The following is a 19052-nucleotide window of genomic DNA, read 5'->3' on the forward strand; positions in this document are numbered from 1 at the left end:
CCTCTGGACATTCCACACCCTTCCTACCAAGCTACTGTGTGCCCAGCCAATGCCTGCTCTTCCCTTAAGACCCATTTGAGCACCACCTCCTTTTTGTGTCCCTTCCCTCCAGAAAAGGCAAATCCTTTTTGCCTGTGGGCGCAGTACTGTGTAGACAGCACGGAGCATGGGGGCCGACCTCGCTTCATCTGTGCATCCCCCTGCTTGTCCCCTGCTCTAGGCAAACAGAAGGTGCTTCATGTTTGTGGACTGAGGCTGAATGACCCAGGTCATCTGGGCACTGCCGCCCCACAGGGAGGCCTCTGAAGAGAAAACAAGATGGAGAAATTATGCTATAATTCACTCATTCAAGAACAACTGAGTGAGGAAAGTCCTCACACATTTGGCGTCAGAAGTGTCATGAGTAAAAACAGTACCAAAGGAGTGACTTTAGTGTTTGAGGAACAGTAAGAGTGCCAGACAGGCTGGAGATAGGGAGGGCGAGGGAGTGGTAGAACATGAGGTCAGAGGTCATGGTTGTTTTACAGATGGGGAAACTGGGGCAGAGAGAAGTTAAATAAGCCTACTCAACTTCTGACCCTCTCCCATGCACTGGATTCCCCCATGTGCTGGGTCTCACACCACCCAATGCCCTGGATACCCCATTTGCTAGATCTGAGCCCCCCCATGCACTGGATACCCCGTGTGCACTGGATCTCATGCTCCCTCTTCCCCGTGTGCACTGGCTCTCACGCCTCCCCATGCGCTGGATCTTACACCCCCCCTCCCTCTGTGCAGTGTTGTCACACCCCAACCCATTGCACTGGATCTCATGTTTTGCACCCCCCCTACACTGGTTCTTATACCCCTCCATGCCCTGGATCCCTCCTGTGTGCTGGGCCTGACCCCCCCCCCATGCACTGGATACCCCCTGTGCACTGGATCTCACGCTCCCCCTTCCCCCCGTGCACTGAATTCACTTCTCCCCCTTCCCCCATACATTGGATCTCTCATCCCACCCACCTGTGTGCTGGATCTCATGACCCTCCTCCCATGCACTGGATCTCACATTCCCCCCCAGCCCCATGTGCTGGATCTCACGTTCCCCCTCCTTGTGCACTGGATTCACGCCTCCCCCTCCTCTTATGCACTGGATCTCACCCTACTCCCTGTGTGCTGGATCTCACATCTCCCCTAACCCACATGCACTGTATCTCACCCCTTTTGCCTGTTCAAGAGCTTCCTTGCAGTGCTGTGCCTTGTCTCCTGCACTGATCTCTCTCAGCCTTCTAGATGATTCCAATAGAGGTGAAAACCTGCTTTCAGGGGCTGGCCAGTTAGCTCAGTTGGTTAGAGCACAGCTTTGTAATACCAATGTCAAGGGTCAGTTTCCCGTACCAGTCAGCTGCCAAGAAAACCCACAAAACCTGCAGTGACCTCTCCAGCCTCTAAAGCAACAACCACGTCAACACCCCTTGGCTGGAGCTCTGTCTAGCTAGGACTCCATAACTCCTCACCCTCCTTTCAGCAGGAGTCCTGCAGGAGCTGCCTGCACGCACCCTCTCTCGCTCCCCACCTCTCTTTCTTCAGGCTGCTTCCCCACAACAGCCCGGGGAGGACAGGACAGGTCAGCCCATGAGACGGGAGAGAAGCAATGGCAGAGATGAGGACAACAGCTGACACTGACATGACCGGCAGAGGCCCCTGGTGACCTGACATGCTGGGTGGAAGGGGCTCTGGGAGCCAGGGCTCAGGTGAAGATTGCTGCGTGGGGAGGAGGGTGAGCTGGCTGAGGGATCTGGGTGGAGGTGATTATGGGCAGGTCTACTTGCATGTCAGGTGGTGGGTTTGCAGGTGCTTATTGCATGAGCAAAAATAACAACGACTGCGCTGTATTGCTAGGGCAATCGTCAGAATCCTGCCGATGTAGCCAATTGTATTGCTAGGGCTAAAGCTAGGAGCCACAGACCCTTCAAACCCATTGTACAGGCTGAGTCACAAACCCCTTGTGGGGAACTGTGTGTTCTCATGATGACCCCCTGAGTTGCAGAGCCAAAAGGACAGACTGCCAACTTCCTGATGAGGAAGTGGTGGCGGGCTGAGCACGGAAAAAGCTGAGGCTGCGGCCTAGCAAGTTTGTGAAAACTGCATGCTCTCATTTATGACTGCTGATTAAAATCTAGTTGGCCGACCACAAGAACTAAGCTGCGCTCGGGTGTGATGATTCTGAGAGAGAAGACTTCTGAACAACTTTGTTTTTTTTATTTTTTCTCCCCCTACTTCCCCTTTTTTACACTTCTATATAAGAAGCTTGTGTGAGACAATAAAACAAGGCTTGATCAGATCCTTGTCTTGCCTCCCTCCTTTGCGTCTCTTGTCCCACCCACTCCCCCTTCCAGGTTCCACTGACCGACTCCCAATTCCCGAGGGAAGGGACAACCCCTCACATGTCAGGCTGGGTCACCAGACCCCTCACGTGCCTGGCCCCTGAAGCTATCTAGGAGTCCATCCAGAGCTACCTCATTAGCACAAACTCAGGTACAGTTGAGGGGCTTACTATGGAATGACCAAGGAAGCTCCTATCATTCAGGAAATTCCAAGGGTTTTAGAAACTCTGTCAGGAAACTGGGACAAAGACCAAATATGTATTTCTTATCATCAAACTCCTAGGACTTTGACACTCAACCTAAAACACTTCCCTGCAACCTGAATTATTCAGGTCTCTACTTAAATGCCACCTCCCCAGGGAAACAATTCTTGACCACCTACTTAAAATAGTATCTTCCTCCCCACCCATGTCAGTCTTTATGTCCCCACCCTGCTCTGTTTTCTTCACTGTACTAATCAGTACCTGAAATAAAACTATTTATTTGTTTACCATTTTTTTTTCCTGTATCTCCTACTAAGATGTAACTTCCTTGAGGGCAGAGTCTTGGACTTACCTAGATCCCCAGTGCCTAGAATATCTGGCACATAGTATTCAAAAAAATATTTGTTGAATGAATGATAACAATAAATAACACCTATATCAAAGGGTTTTGTGAGGATTAAATGAGAGAGTGCACATGGAGCGATATAGAGTGCTTAACTCAATGCCTAGCACACCATAAGCTCAATAACGTTGGCTGATGAGATTATCAAAGGAAAACAGAAGAGGGTGAGATCAACATGGGCAGGGGCAGTTACTGAAGGTTTCAAGGAGGCGACATGTCTTGGGCAGGATCTGGAAGGACAAGGATTTACCTTTCTAGGTGGGTGCACTGCAGACGGTTTTAAGTGTCTCTTCCTGTGCACATGCCTCCTGTGCACATGCACATGAAGAGAGTGCACTCCACCAACGTACACTCTTCACACCCCAATCAAATGCAGAATCATCACACTGGAAGAATCATCTCCGGACCAGCCTCTCTCTGTCCAACCATTAATCCACTTATCCTTCAGTTCTATACCACCAGAGCCTATACCAATTTCACTAATGGACACTCAATAATGGCGCTGAATTAATTAATTTCGGAAATCTGTAGGAAAGGCACAGCCTACTCTTCCGTCCAGCAATCCAGGTAAAGATGTCTATCATAAAGAAATACTCAAGTGTCAGCATTCAAAATCATGTATAAGGATGTCCACTTGTGACAGTGTGAGAGAAACAATCCATGTTGTTCACCCACAGGGAACAATAAATATAGTACATACATACTGTGCAGAAATTAAACTGAGTAAGACAGTCATTTACTGAAACGATCTCCAAAATATTGTTAAATTGAAAGGAAGTTGGAGAATGCACACCATGTGATCTCATTTATGTAAAACAAACACAGACGTTAAAACCACACACGTAAAATTTACATATTCTGGGCCGGCCCGGTGGCGCACTGCTAAAGAGACCTCCCGCCGAGGGTTCGGATCCCACATACAGACCGGCCGCTCACTGGCTGAGCGAGGGGCGGGCGCAGCACCGAGGGTTGCGATCCCGTTGCCGTCCCGGTCCGGTACGGGCGCGACACTGAGGGTTGCGGTCCGTTGCCGGACACGAAAAAAGACAAAAAAAAAAAAAAAAAAAAAAAAAAATTAAATATTCTCTGAGGAAATACACCTATATATCTTAACCACTGCATTTTCAGCCCTTCAACACCATGCCTGAAACAGTAAGTTTTCAATATTTGCTGAATGAAGACATACATACATGAAGGACTGGAACGTAAATCTGCTTTTCATGCTATTTCTGTACTATTTGCGTTTTTAGAGACCGCATTAATGTATTAATTGTACAATTAAAATGAATACAAAATAGCTATTAAAAAAAAGTTGTAGGCACCTTTGGAATAACTTCTCCAGATAACTAATTTGTTTTAAGCAATTAGGGCTCTTACACAGCAATTCAGTTTACCTCTCAGGCATCAGAACCTTTAACAACAGAAAAACGAGGAGAAAAGTGCTGGGTTTTCAACTGTTCCTGCACAGGCGCTGATTGCGTGCCCTTTCTAAAGGGTGCTCTTCTCCCAAACCCCGACTCCCGCTGAAGCTGGGGCTCCTGCGCTCGGCCTTCCCTGCGCACCCCCAGGAGCCGAGTAAGGACGGCAGGTGGGAAGGCAAGTCCCCCGGTAGGTGTGCGCACACCGCGCGGCGTGCGGCAAGGACACTTACTTTCCGACTGGCCCCTTCGCTAGCTGTAATCTGTCTCTTCTGCTCAGGCATCATCCCCCGCAGACACCAATTTCTTCTCCGATCCAGCCCAGAGCCTAAAGGTCACCTGGTCAGCGCGGGAGAAGCACGGTGTTAACACACAGGGAGGCGGAGCGGGGTGTGAAGGCACGTCTGCGGTTCGGCTTGAACCCGAAGGGTCCGGCAACCGGCCCCTTCGTTTCGGACCAGAGGATCCGCAGCCCTCACCCCGGGGGTTGATTCAAAGTTGCGCGCCGCCGTGCCCCTGACTGCTGGGCGCGGGGATGAGAGCGCGAGGGGAGGGGGCTTCGGACCCTCACCCGCTCCCGAGGCGGGCCTGGCGGTGCCGGCCTGCCTGACGCTGCTGGCCGACCGGTGTCCTCGGACGGGCTGGCACCGCAGGGCGGGGACCCGTCCTTTCCCACTACCGAGGTCTCCGCTACCTCGGGCCGTTGCGCCCGGGACTCGGTCCTCAGATCCCAGCCGTGCGCCGGGGAGGGAGGGAAGGCGAACGGCCGCGAACCGGCCCGAGGTGCCGAACCCAGAGCTCGCCCACCACGGGCGGGGAAGGTGCGGCGTGGCTATATCTATGCGCAGCCCCCTCTCGGACTCTACGCCCGACTCCTGGGCACGGCGGGGCCCCAACACCGCACGCGCGGCGGGAGTGGACTCTGCACCTGGAAAATCCATCCGCGACGCGAAATAGCTTCCCATTTCTCCAACGGGCGGGGGGCGGGGGCGCCCGGGCAGGGGCTCCCATGGGGGAGGGGGCCGGGGCGGGAGCGCCAGCTGTCCATCACAGGCCACGCCCCCGCAGCACAATTCCCCCTACCGTCCTGCCCAAAGGGGGCGGGACTCGTGTGCGCCACGCCGAAAACTTGTCTTCGCCTCGGCAGATTCTATTGGCTGGAAAGCCGTGGGACGTTACTACCAGCAACGAATTGAAACGTATAATCGGCCCATAAGGGCGTGGGGAGCAGCGCACGTTTACTTAGGAGCCAATAGAGAAGAGGAACAGTCAAACGTTTCCTGAGTTCGGGGGTGGCGGAAGATGGCGGCCGCTGGAGGGGGTTGGTGTCTGTGCGAGTTGTTGAGGTAAGAAGCGGGTGGTGTGGGCTTGGAGGCGTTTTCTGTTCTGTGGTGATACTTGTACGTCCAGTGAAGCAAAAGTTTGCGGGGGAATGGTCTTCATTGTCATGAATCTAGGATATTTTCTCAGGCCAGTGAGCGGTCTTTTGCCTTTAGGGTCTTCTGGACCAGCTGCAGCAGACTAGGTCTTAGAGACTCAGTTTACCGCGTTTTCTTCGTCTGCCTCGCTGCTGGCTGAGGAGGTCGCGTTTCCCGCTCTGCTTCAGCGTTTTCATTCTCCGTACTCCCAGTTAGTGTTCATAAAGTATTCACATTCGTTTTTCGTTTTCCTTTATGATTGAACCAATAATGATTTTCCAGTCTGTTATGTCTCTCATTTCAGTAAAGAAGAAACCGGATCTTCTCTTCTCTCAGTTTCTCCTCTTTAACTCAGCTAAAACTACCATTGTTAACACAATTCACTGAGATATAAAGTTTATGTTAAATCCTCTGCTTCTTTGATCATCCATTGATTTATTTTTTCTGATTGATGTAAGAATAGTTAATTAAATATTATTACCTTTATTCTTATTATGTAGATGATATACTGTTTCTTTTAGAAAATTTAGGAATTAGATGAGTAAAAGGAAAAGTCACCGCGAATGCTACTTTCTGGTGATAACCACTGTTAACATCTTGTTGAAAAAACTCCCAGACTTTTTCCACCTTTGTTGTTGTAATGCTAATGAATTTTAAATGCCTTGCTCTACTCTAATAAAACAGAAGATCTAGTATATTCTACCTATCTAGTTCTTTTAACACCTATATATTTTTGTTCAACTTGAACATTTATAATTAACACAACAGGTTCCTGAATAGTAGTACTCTGTATATATATTCTCTCCAAAGTTTAGGTATTTCTTATTCATTTTTGTCTTCTGTATTTCAAATTCTGTAATGATTATTTAAAACATTCTGAGTGGGAAAGTCTATTGGCAGAGCCTTCATGTTCTTTGCCCTATGGTATATCCCTAAGTCACTGCTTTACATTATAATGGCTAAATAAATGTTTCCTGAATGAATGACAAAAGTTATCTTTTTAAAACCATGTGTTTAAATATGGGTAAACATTATTTAATGGTGCATATTTTAGTTATATTTAAACAGATTCTAAAATGGATTTTTTTTTTTTTTTTTTTTTTTTTAAAGATGACTGGAAAGGAGATCTTAACCCTTGGCTTGGTGTTGTCAGCACCACGCTCAGCCAGTGAGCTAACCGGCCATCCCTATATGGGATCCGAACCCATGGCCTTGGTGTTATCAGCACCGCACTCTCCCGAGTGAGCCACGGGCCGGCCCTAAAATGGATAATTTTGATGTGCAAGTACTGTAGGATGTTTTAATAAAATTTATTTATAGAACCTGTAAGGGTTTTTTAAAAACTAACCATACTCAAAGGACTGGTTTAACTTTAGTCATTAATGTGATTTTTTTCCCCCGGATTTTTAGGCAATATAGTTCAATTTGAAAGGCCTACCGCATAAATTTTCCCACCTAAATCATCTGAGGGAATTGTCATAAAAATTTTTAGATTCTGTGGGTCAGCTACATTGTAAATACACTTCTGAAAGCTTGTCCTTAGAAAGCAAACTGTTCTATATAGAGTTGCTTTTGTGAACTCATATATGCTAAATGTTAAATAAATGACAAATCTTACCATTTCTGTCCAACTCTGTTCGTTCTTTAAGGCAGTGGTTCTCAAAGTGTGGTCCATGAACCAAGACCCTTTCAGTGGGTCCTCAAGGTCAAAACTTCTAAAAATAATATTAAGGTAACCTTTGCCTTTTTCAGTATGTTGACACTTACACTGATGGTGCAAAAGTAATGGTGGATAAAACCCTTAGCAGGAATGAAGACAGTTGACGCCAAACTGCACTAGTAGTCATTTTGTTTTTCACCATCATGCACTTGCTAAAGCCAGTTTTACTTTAAAATATCCTTGCTAAAACAGTAAAAATTATTAATTTTGTTAAATCTCGACCCTTGAGTACATATCTTTTTAATATACTATGTAACAAAGCAGAGGGTCTGCATAAAGCTCTTCTCCAGTGATGGCTATTTCAAGGAAAACCTCTTATAAGAGTATGATTGTCTAAATTGCAAGCTGAATTAGACACTTTTTTTTAATGGGACACCATTCTTAACTTGAGAGAATGATGGACAAACTATCAGTTCATGGTGTTACAAAATTATGGGTAGGTAAAAGATCCAAAGTGCGAGATAGACCAATGGATTTTAACTAATAGTATGAAAAGGTCATTGATGGGGTTTCAGATTCTATGTTGCAACTGACCATTAAGAAATTGCCACTTGTCCGTTTTGGTATAGTGTCAAAGAAGAATATCGGGAACTATCTGAAAAACTAAATATATATGAAATATATAAAAAATAAATATATAGATTAAAATATACTCCTCTCTTTTCCTACTGCATATCTTAGTGAGCCTGGATTTTCTTCATATGCTTCAACCAAAACAACATGTAACTACAGATTGAATGCAGAAGCAGAGAGGAGAAAACACTGTCTTGGTTAAGATTAAGTCAGACGTTAAAGAGATTTGCAAAAATGTAGTACATTGTTGTTTGGAAAATATAACTTTTTAATAAAAATATATGTTAATTTATAACAAATTTATCATTATTTTTAAGTGAGTTCATAATTATTTTAATTCCTCAGTTTTCATTTCTTATATGCTAAATGTTGGTAGATATAATCAATGTAAACCAGTGGTTCTCAAACACAGGTGATTTTGCCCCTTACATGACATTTGGCAATATCTGAGATATTTTTGATTGTCATGATTCAGAGGGTGGTACTGGCATCCATTAGATCCAGGCCAGGGATGCTGCTAAACATCTTATAATGGACAGGACAGCTCCCCACCCCACCCCCTCCCCCATACAGCAAAGAATTATTGATCCAAAATGTCACTAGTGTCGAGGTTAAGAAATCCTGATGTAAAGGCTGTATTGGGTCCTCAGTAAGGGTATAAAGGTATCCTGAGACCAAATCATTCTAACAAGTCAAATACCTCTTCAAGTAATAGATTTGTTCACAATAGGAAATCCCACATGAAAAACTTATTTCAAAACTAAATATCAATAAAATATGTATTTCTCTAAAGAATTTGTATGTTTTCTACTTATGGATAACGAAACCATGTAACTATACAAGATATCCCCTATTTGCTTTAGTCATTAAACAGCCCAGAGCCCCCAATCTGCTGTTCACTACTATGTACAAACTTATAGCCTGCATATCTGTGTCTCCCCTCAACCTCTACCCCCACATACACACCACCTTTAACTTTATGTTTTCCCTGGTCCTGAATTTTCATTGTTTGTTTTTAGTATTTTATTGCTTTCATGTTTTATAAGCCCCTCAAATCCTTTATAAAGTATAGACAGGGTATAAAAATATTGTTAGGTACCAACTATATTGGCCAATCCTAAAAGAAAAAGTCCCTTGAAAATTTATTTTAACATATATTGTAAGAGACATCTGAAAAAGTAATACAGTTTTGCATTAAGTCAAATATTTATTAGGTGCCTTCTCTGTGCCAGGAATTATGCCAGGCATTGGGGATGTGGTGATGAGCAACACTGGGTCCGTCTTTTTTCAGAGCTTCAGTCAGTCTAGCAGTAATAGAAAACCTTGGAACAGTCAATTTATGAATGAGCTTACTAACATGCATTAAGTAGAGCCTTAGTGGATTTCTGGCAACTCATTCAGAGGCACATAAGGGAAGGTAGTGATATTAGATCATGTAAACAAATAAAATGCAGAGCTGGAAATAGAATTGGAGAAATCCAAATTCCATTCTTGTTAACCCAGAAATTGTTCTGCTTGAGTTGAAGTGAGAAAATAAAAATGATTTACTATCTCACCAGACTTTTAGCTAATGAAACATTGGTCATTCAAAAGACATACTTCTTCGGGTTACATATATTGTCATTTTGATGGTCAGATGCCATTCCTAATCATGTCTTGATTAGGTTAGTAGTTAAAGTTGTTTTTAATCCTTAACATATATACTAAGTTAGGAGAAAGGCGGCTCACTGTTGATTTTTACTGCTGATTAAAGTATATTAAATTGCTAGCATGCTATGGAGACTGAAATTAAAAGGGACTAGCATTTTCAGCATTGAATATTTGGTAGCATAATTGGAAAAGTTTAGTAGTTGAGTATTTTGTTAGCAGACTTGCAAACTACAAAAATTCTCTTCTCTACTAATATATAAAATAGATATGTAAAAAATGGACTTTAATTTATAGTCTTGTTTTTTTTAATGGACATCACTTCAATTTTTACATTTTCCCTCTTATTTCAGGTTTTTTTATTCATTATTCTTCCCTGGGCTGATGGTATGTGGAACTTTATGTGTGTGTTTGGTCATTGTCCTTTGGGGAATCAGACTGCTGCTACAGGGAAAGAAAAAGTCAGTGTCATCTAGCAAAAATGGGAAAAATCAAATGGTGATTGCATTTTTTCATCCCTATTGCAATGCTGGCGGAGGAGGAGAAAGAGTTTTATGGTGTGCCTTAAGAGCCCTGCAGAAAAAGTAGGTATGCATCTTTTGTAGCTAATTTTCTGTACTGTTAACCATTTTTAGAAAATCATTTCTCAGAAATTTATCTTTCCTTTTTTTAACTGTTCCTCAATAAGAAACTGTTTCTCTCATATGCCCACCTGCCTTATAAGATCCTGTTGAATTTTAGTTGCTGTGATGAAGAAATGGAGGGGGAAGTATCTGCCCTTTTATGGCATAATTTAATGGGGATAACTAGTCACCTTCGGAGAGTGTACACAGAAGAGATTAAATAATAAACAGAAGTATACCAAGCATTGAAGAGCACTTTACACCTGAATACTTTTAGTTGGTGTTAGCACACAGGAATAATCGCTATGAAAACATCTAATTGATTCCAATTTTGATATAATAATCAGTTGGAGAGTCTTAAATAAGTTACCATATTAGAAGGAATATGTGTTACACATCATTTAATGTTTTAGCCTTCCTCATCCATACTTCCTGCACCCCAAAAATATTAACGGTTCCCTTTTAGAAAGGAAAAAGCATAGTAAAGTGTAGGCTACATTATTGTTTTATCATATGAGCAAAACTACTCTATGGTTACCCTCCTTCTTGGCATATGCACTTCATTCACTTCCAAAGCTTTCACACATAATTCCCTCAGCTATACCTTTCTACATTCTTGGCCCACCACCCCTGTATTTCCTCTGCTATCTTATGTAACTGCCTAAATCCCAGTAATTCTCTTAAATCCCAACTTAATTTTCACCTTCTTGAAGCCTTCCCTACTCTCATCAGTACTATTCTTTCCTTCTCATAACTGTGCATTAGCTTTGTCTCTACATTATCTAACTTGTGAGGGCAGTGGCAAAGTTTCATAATATCTATACACATAATCCCCAACAACCCCTATTACAAATACTCCACCTAAAAAAAAAAAAATCCAAGTAATTTGTATGACATAGAAGATACTTTTTCATCTTGCTCTTGCCACATTTTGTTTCTCATTCCTCCCCTATCCTTCACATATACTTTGCTCCAGTATGCTGAACTAGGAGCAGCTCCCTGAACACATTATGCTCTCTCTATAATCTTTGCCTTTCCATATAATGTTCCTTTTTTCTGAAGTAACCTTTTTCTCCCCAGTTAATTCCTGCAAGTCTTTCCTGACTCAGCATATGCTATAGTACACTTTTCATTTGATCTAGGAGTGTTTATTGGGGACCTGCTATGTATCAGGGACTGTTCTAGGAGTTGAGATTAAGTGGTGAACAACGTAGATCAAGTCCTTCTCTCCTGGTCCTTAGATTTAAGTTAAAAGTGACAAGATAATAAGCAAAAGAGAAAAGCAGCAAATAGTGAGAAGTACTATATAAAGAATTAAAATAGGGTAATATAAGAATGACTCGAAACTTTGATCAGGGAAAATCTCTGAGGAGATAACACTTAACTGAATTATGAATGACAAAAATAGCTGCATTCCTGAGTGTTTATTATATGCCAGGCATTATTGGAAATGCTTTACATGTGTTAGCTCACTCAATCCTCATAACAACCTTATGAGGTTGTTACTCTTATCCTCATTTGACAGAGGAAGAAACTGAGGCACTAAATGTACATGTTCTTTTTTTTTTTAAAGGGTATCTTAACCTTTGGCTTGGTGTTGTCAGCACCACGCTCAGCCAGTGAGCCACGGGCCGGCCCTTAAATGTACATGTTCTAAGCCACATGCTGAATCACCTGCCTTATGAAAAGACAGAGCAAAGATGAGAAAAGAGAATTCAAAGCAGAGGGAACAACCACTGTGAGTTCCCTAAGGCTGGTGGGAGCTTGGCTTGTTCAAAGAAAGGAATGCCGGTTTGGCTGCCTTCCTGGTGGACAAGGGAAAGTGTAGAAGGGGAGGTTACAGAGGGAGGCAGGGCCCAGATCACACAGGACTCTAGTAGTAAGTGCTATGGAAAACCATATGAGGATTACAAGTAGAGAGGTGATATTCTGATTATCTACTGCTGCATGAAAACCACCCCAAAATTTAATGGCTCGAAACAAGACTTTTTCTCATAGTTTGGGGGTTGACTTGCTCTGTTTGGAATCCCTCACACTGTTGCAGTCAGAAGGTGATTGGGACTGGAGGCATTTCAAAGCTTCTTCACTCTCATATCTAAGTCCTGGGCTGAGATGACTAGAATAGCTGCGGGGTTGTAGGGCATCTCTGTAAGTCAAGCAGCCTCTCCATGTGACTAGCTTGGGCTTGCACACGGCATGGTGGTCTCAGGATAGTCGGAGTCCTTATGTGACAGCTGACTTCTAGAGTGAGCATTCCAAGAGAAAGGAAATAGAAGCTGCCAGTCTCTTACTGCCTGGGTCCACAGACCAGCACAATGTCATGTTTACCATATTCTTTTGGTTAAAGCAATCACAGCACCCACCGTTACTCCAGGAGAGGGGACATAGATCCCACCTGTTAGTGGGAGAAGTGTCAAGAAATTTGTGGCCATCTTTAAGCTACCAGAGATGACAATCCTCTTTACATCTTGAAAGTCTCATTCAGGCTGCTGGGTAAAGAATGACTGGGAAAGGGTCTAGGGAGGAGCAGTTAGATTCTCATCCTTTAGACTTCCACAGCATCATGTGATTTTCTTTATCAATATCACACAATTTTGCAGTTATCTGTTTATATGTCTGTGTTCTCCACTGAACTGAGCTCCTTGAGGGTAAAGACTGTCTCTCATCCCTATATCCCCTGAACCTAGCAGCTCATGATAGATGTTTAATAAATGTTTTATGACTTGAATAATTATAACACAGAAGGAGGCTAAAGCATTAAATGTCTTAAGAGTATACTTTTAGGTATTTCCATTATAATTATATCACATCTAATTGTGATGCAGACAGAAGATCTAGCTTTTAAAACCTTTTCATTTCTCAGATAAAAACACTGAGTAATGCTTTAGCATTATGATCCTATCTAAAGATACTGTTAGTGAATTTTAACTCTTTTATGAGTATTAATATTTTATTAGCATTTTTATACTGAGAATGTTGTCAAAATAAAAATTTTATGTGTTTCTTAGAAAACATCTCATTTATAAATCAGTTTTTGGTTTTTGCTCTATTTGAAAACCTTAGTGTAAGAAATAGCAAAAAACTAGAAAACACAGTGTCTTAGTCTGATTAGGCTGCTATAACAAAATACCTTAGACTAGGTAATTTATAAGCAACAGAAATTGATGGCTCATAGTTGTGAAGACCAGGAAGTCCAAGATCAAGGCACCAACACATTTGGTGTCTGGTGAGGGCCCACTTTTTGCTTCGTAGATAACTTCTTGCTGTGTCCTCACATGGCTGAAGGGGCAGACAAGCTCCTTTGGGCCTCTTTTAAAAGCACTGATCTCATTAAACGGCCCCACCTCTTAATACCACCACATTGGAGATTAGGTTTCAACATATGAATTTGGGGGACACATACATGCAGACCATAGCACATGGTCTCATTTGAAGGACTAGCATTTTAGTTGTAGGGCAGTGGAAAACTCAGAAAAGGGTGGGAGTAAGTAGTTCAAATGCAAAGAATGAAAAACAGTGGAAAACAGTTTTTTAGTGTAAAAACAATCTTCTTTATGATTGTGAGATATTAATTATAAATTTTTGCTTGATTTTAGCCTAAACTAATGACATTCTTAACTATCACATTCTATTTTAGGTATCCTGAAGCAGTTTATGTTGTTTATACCGGCGATGTTAACGTCAGTGGTCAAGAGATACTAGAAGGTGCTTTCAGAAGATTTAACATCAGATTAATTCGCCCAGTGCAGTTTGTTTTCTTAAGGAAACGCTACCTTGTGGAAGATTCACTCTATCCTCACTTCACACTGCTGGGCCAAAGTCTAGGATCCATTTTTCTTGGCTGGGAAGCTCTGATGCAGTGTGTTCCTGATGTTTACATTGATTCAATGGGATATGCTTTCACACTTCCTCTGTTTAAGTATATAGGGGGGTGCCGAGTTGGAAGCTATGTTCATTATCCCACTATCAGCACTGACATGCTCTCTATAGTGAAGAATCAAAATGTTGGATTTAATAATGCAGCCTTCATTACCAGGAATCCTTTTCTCAGCAAAGTAAAGTTCATCTACTACTATTTATTTGCTTTTATTTATGGACTTGTTGGTTCTTGCAGTGATGTGGTCATGGTCAATTCTTCTTGGACGCTAAACCATATTCTGTCACTGTGGAAGGTTGGAAATTGCACTAACATCGTTTATCCACCTTGTGACGTGCAGACATTTCTAGACATTCCCTTACATGGAAAAAAGATGACCCCAGGACATTTGCTGGTTTCTGTTGGCCAGTTCAGGCCTGAAAAGAATCATCCTTTGCAGATCAGAGCCTTTGCTAAACTGCTGAATAAAAAAGTGGCTGAGTCACCTCCTTCACTTAAACTTGTTCTCATTGGAGGTTGTCGTAACAAAGATGATGAACTTAGGGTAAACCAACTGAGAAAGCTGTCTGAGGAATTAGGAGTTCAAGAAGATGTGGAATTTAAAATAAACATTCCATTTGATGAATTAAAGCATTACTTGTCTGAAGCTACAATTGGTCTCCATACCATGTGGAATGAGCATTTTGGGATTGGTGAGTTTGGCCTTTAAACAATTTGTCTGGTGCCACGAGATGTACATTTTAGATTCTTTTGATAAAATGATAATACTCTGGAAGTCTTCATCGAGTCCTAATTCTCTTCTCCTAATCCACCAAGTTTGCTTTCCTCATTTGAGACCCTGTAAGACAGTAGTTAATAATAACAGCTAATATTCATTGACCACTTACTGTGTGCAGGTCACTGTGTTGAGGTTTTTACAAGTATTATCTAATTCAATTGTCTCTACAACCCTGGATAGGTATTATTAATATTCCCACTTTATAGATGGAAACTCAGGTACAGAGAGGTTTAGAAATTGTTCAAGGTCAGTCACACAGTAAGTAAGTGGTAGAGTGTGAACCCCAAGCCAGATAGCCCCTGCTCTTAACTGCCATGTATTCTCTCCCCACAAATCTTCATCTGTGTACTGGTACAGATTCCTGGGCCCTGCCTTAATCCTACTGAACTACCAAATCAGTCTCTGGATGGGGCCCACATAGATGTGTTTTGCTAAAGCTGCTTAGATGATTACATTGTGCATTAAAAGTTGAAAACCACTGTCTCCAGATGGGCTTCTCACAGTAATTCTTTTGGTCTTTTATTGATTCTACACTCATTGGAATGACCTTCCCTCTTCTTTCTTCCAAATCCCATTATAAGTTTTCAGTTTAAATCTCCTTGCCCTTTAGCCTGTCTTGTTGATTCTAGATCAAATTGCTATGTCTATTCTGACCCGTTAAGCAGACATTTTGATTTTGTGTCTAATTTGGTTCAGAATATATTTCTCAAGTGCCTACTTTGTGCCTCCCAGTGCGTTGTGTTAGAGGAAAACAGGAAAACATAAAAGTGAAGTTTACTAAGATTACAATTTTTCTTATCCACTTTTTATCCCTAAGTTAGCACAGTACTGAGCCCAGTCATTCAGCAAGAACTTGTTGATCCAGCCTTCTGCATGGGGTGTGACTTCCTCTTCTTCCTTCCACAGATACTTACTGAGCATTCAGCAGGCACTTGGGTGGGTGCTGGGTGACTGAGGGGAGATCTCTGCCCTTCAGAGGCCTCAAGCTCTTGTTGGTACCAACAGGCTACACAGGCGTGTGCCATGCAGTGTGCCAGTTGCTATGCTAGGAAAGTTCGGGTCATGAGAAAGCCCCTCAGAGAAACAATGAAGACCTGTGGAGGCAGGAACAGTTGCCCAGGAAAGTGATGGGACTCTCGAACTGAGACCTGAAGAATAATTAGAAGTTAGCCAGGCAAGAGAGGAAAGAGAGTACCCAGTAGAGAGAACAGCACTGTGACAGGAGTGACAACAGGAGCACCAGGAGGCACCTTCAAAGAACTGAGTCCAACGTGGCCAGAGTCTGAGGGGGAACAGCAAGACAATAAGAGAAGACCTGGGTCAGGTTAAGCCAGTAGAAAGGATAGAAGGATTTGAAGTATTGCATTTTGAAGCTGTCTCTTTCCTAAAGTCCACTCTGGCTGCAGTGTGGGGAGTGGATTGGGGAGGAGAGCAAAACTAGACAGGCAGGAAGGTGAGTTGGGCTGCTTCAGCAACTCAGGTGGGAGGGGCCGGCGGTCTGCACTTAGTAGGTAAACACGCTGGAGAGATTCCAAGGTGGCGCTGGATGGACTTGGTGATTAACTGGATGTGTTAAATGATGGAGGAAGAGGACTGAGATAACTGCGTAGGGCTTTGGGCAACTGGGTGAATGGTATTGGCTTTCCCCAGGAGAGGGAACCCAAGAGCAGGGACAGATGATGAGCCAGGTTTTGAACATGGAGAGTTTGAGTCGTCTGTGGGCCCTAAGAATGCATTGTCCAGTGGGTAATTTGCATGAGCCTGAAGTCGAGGAGAGGGACCTGATCTGGAAATACAGACTGAGGAGTCGGCCTTGTCCTGGTGGTTATTGAAACCTTGTGGATGTTGATAAGATTGCCTGGGGAAAGAGTGCAGATCGAGAAGGGGCCCTAAGTACAAAATGCTGAGAACAGACAGGGAGCGGGTAGAAGATGAGCCAGCAAAGGAGAAGAGAAGAAATGGAGAGGTGGGGGGAACTGGCAGAGCACAGCATCTTAGGAGCCAGAGAATAGCGTTTCAGGAAGAAGGGAAGGGCAGCAGATTCCAATGCTGCCCAGGTGGTGGGGAGGGTAAGGATGTCGTTGGTGTTCCAGGCAAGGGCAGTCGCAAGGGAGACATGGAAGCAGAAGTCAAGTTGTGGTGAGTTTAGCATTGAGTGACAGGTGGGTAAGTGGAATTAGGGAGTACAAGCCATGCTTTCAGTAACTTGATATGCGAAGGGAGATAAAAGAAGAGACAGTGGCTAAGGAAGGACATGGGACCTGATGAGTGGCATGTGTGTGTATGTGTGTGTGCACATGCACTTTGATTTATGAGTTTGAACTAACTTAAATGCTGATAGGAGGGGGCCAGTAGATAGAGAGAGGTGGAAGATCGTGGAGGGAGAGGGTAAAATTGATTAGACTGAGGTCTCAGTATAAAGATGTTCTCCAGCCTTCAACAGAATATGAGGTACTGAATTCTGTTCTGCAGGGATTTCGCCACTGTTAAAAAGTTGGAATGACTTAACTTCTCTTCTGTGTGCCTAGGATGATATCAACTCTGTACCATCCTTCAGAGAATAGAGAAAGCAGTCACTTATTTTCTGAAGGGCTTAATTCTCTAGGAATACGGCTAAGAAATTCTCGCTACAGTAATTTATACACTCATCTGTATAATTTGGCAGGAACTAACTATGACTTCTATTGAGTTTAATGCTGCAGTGAGGCACGAGTGCGTGAAATATGCCCCAAATCCAGACAGTAACATAAGCACCAACCAGCAATAGTATGCTTCACTAAGATGGTTTACATTTTTTCTTTTTACTGCTAATAATGTAACTTGAACTCTTAAAATTTTGCTTGTTATCTTTTTGCTCCTTTTATCTTTCTTTTTTTTTTACTCCTTTTATCTTTTAATATCTCTTACTATTCTGCCATCTTGCTAATATTCTCTAGTCTTTCTACTCTGTTTAATCACCTGTGGTTTTTCAGTTTTTTGTAGACTATTCTATTTGTTTTAATTAAGAATGATGCAGCATTATTGTGAAGCTTCGAAAACTAAAAAACTTAATTTTATTTTGCACCATGGAAGTTCAATAAACACATTTGTAGAAATACAGACATTTAATTAAGTTTCTTATGAGTCTCTTAAAATTTTTGAGAGTTTTCATTCATTCTTGTTCTTATGAACACACTGAAAAACTTGACTCCATGATTTTTGTTTGTTTCTCAGGAGTTGTGGAGTGTATGGCAGCTGGCACAATTATCCTTGCACACAATTCGGGGGGCCCAAAGCTTGACATTGTCATTGCTCATGAAGGAGATATAACTGGATTTCTGGCTGAGACTGAAGAAGGCTATGCTGACACTATGGCTCATATTCTTTCCATGTCTACAGAGAAGAGACTCCAAATCAGAAAAAATGCTCGTGCATCTGTAAGCAGATTCTCTGATCATGAGTTTGAAGTGACATTCCTATCATCTGTGGAGAAGTTATTTAAATAATGCTGTGTCTGTACAAATTAAAGATACTTTATATAAAATAGTTAAATATCTTCATATGTAAATATTTTTCCAAACTCCTTCCCTATTGTAATAAAGCCAGCTTAAGTAATGTTCTCAGTCGTTTGTATATAGGCAACGAATTTATTTCAATGAAAAAAGGCAAAATTACCAATATGGAAAAGGTAGTCTTATATAGATTAAATGTAAAATTTTAGATTAATATTTTGTTTCAAATTCTGAAAAATATGGACCTGAAAGAAAAAATGAACAATCTTGAATTTTGGTGTAATCCATGTTTTTTTAAATCCTACTTGTCAAATTGCTGTACTTCAGAAAACAGGAAAGAAAATTTCCACTTTAGAAGAAAAGGAAATGTTGAAAGGAAAATGGACAACTGATGATTGACTAGCACTTTAGAATTGCTCTGACAGGGCCGGCCCGGTGGCACACTGGAGAGTGCGCCGCTTGGGAGCGCGGCGGCGCCGAGGGTTCGGATCCCATGTGGAGACCGGTTCCCGCTCACTGGCTGAGCATGGTGCAG

At 42.5% G+C, this 19052-nt stretch overlaps 2 protein-coding genes across 7 annotated transcripts in view; one reads left to right on the plus strand and one right to left on the minus strand.

The window, feature by feature from the left end:
• Positions 1–4866, minus strand: part of ATP7B (ATPase, Cu++ transporting, beta polypeptide) — a 65669-nt gene extending 60803 nt beyond the window's left edge. For all 6 annotated transcript variants that reach the window (XM_008565837.1, XM_008565838.1, XM_008565836.1 and 3 more), the window contains exon 1: positions 4624–4866. In XM_008565837.1, coding sequence (XP_008564059.1) covers positions 4624–4677 — 54 coding nt within the window. In that variant the 5' untranslated portion in view covers positions 4678–4866. The remainder of the gene's footprint in view (positions 1–4623) is intronic.
• A 795-nt stretch (positions 4867–5661) lies between these two features.
• Positions 5662–18620, plus strand: ALG11 (ALG11, alpha-1,2-mannosyltransferase). Its single transcript, XM_008565839.1, has 4 exons — positions 5662–5736; positions 10102–10332; positions 14009–14940; positions 18240–18620. Exons 1-4 carry the CDS (start codon positions 5693–5695, stop codon positions 18509–18511), a joined length of 1479 nt encoding a protein of 492 aa, XP_008564061.1. The 5' UTR covers positions 5662–5692; the 3' UTR covers positions 18512–18620.
• Positions 18621–19052: the final 432 nt, after the last annotated feature.

The sequence above is a fragment of the Galeopterus variegatus genome, unplaced genomic scaffold (genome assembly GCF_000696425.1).
Source record: "Galeopterus variegatus unplaced genomic scaffold, G_variegatus-3.0.2 Scaffold208, whole genome shotgun sequence".
In the NCBI taxonomy this organism is placed as follows: Eukaryota; Metazoa; Chordata; class Mammalia; order Dermoptera; family Cynocephalidae; genus Galeopterus; species Galeopterus variegatus.

Excerpts from the sequence above, each read along its gene's own strand:
- ALG11 (XM_008565839.1), top strand. The coding sequence starts at position 5,693 with ATGGCGGCCGCTGGAGGGGGTTGGTGTCTGTGCGAGTTGTTGAG. Across the intron at positions 5,737-10,101 it reads TGTCTGTGCGAGTTGTTGAG|GTTTTTTTATTCATTATTCT; the intron begins GTAAGAAGCGGG and ends CTCTTATTTCAG. Across the intron at positions 10,333-14,008 it reads TTAAGAGCCCTGCAGAAAAA|GTATCCTGAAGCAGTTTATG; the intron begins GTAGGTATGCAT and ends ATTCTATTTTAG.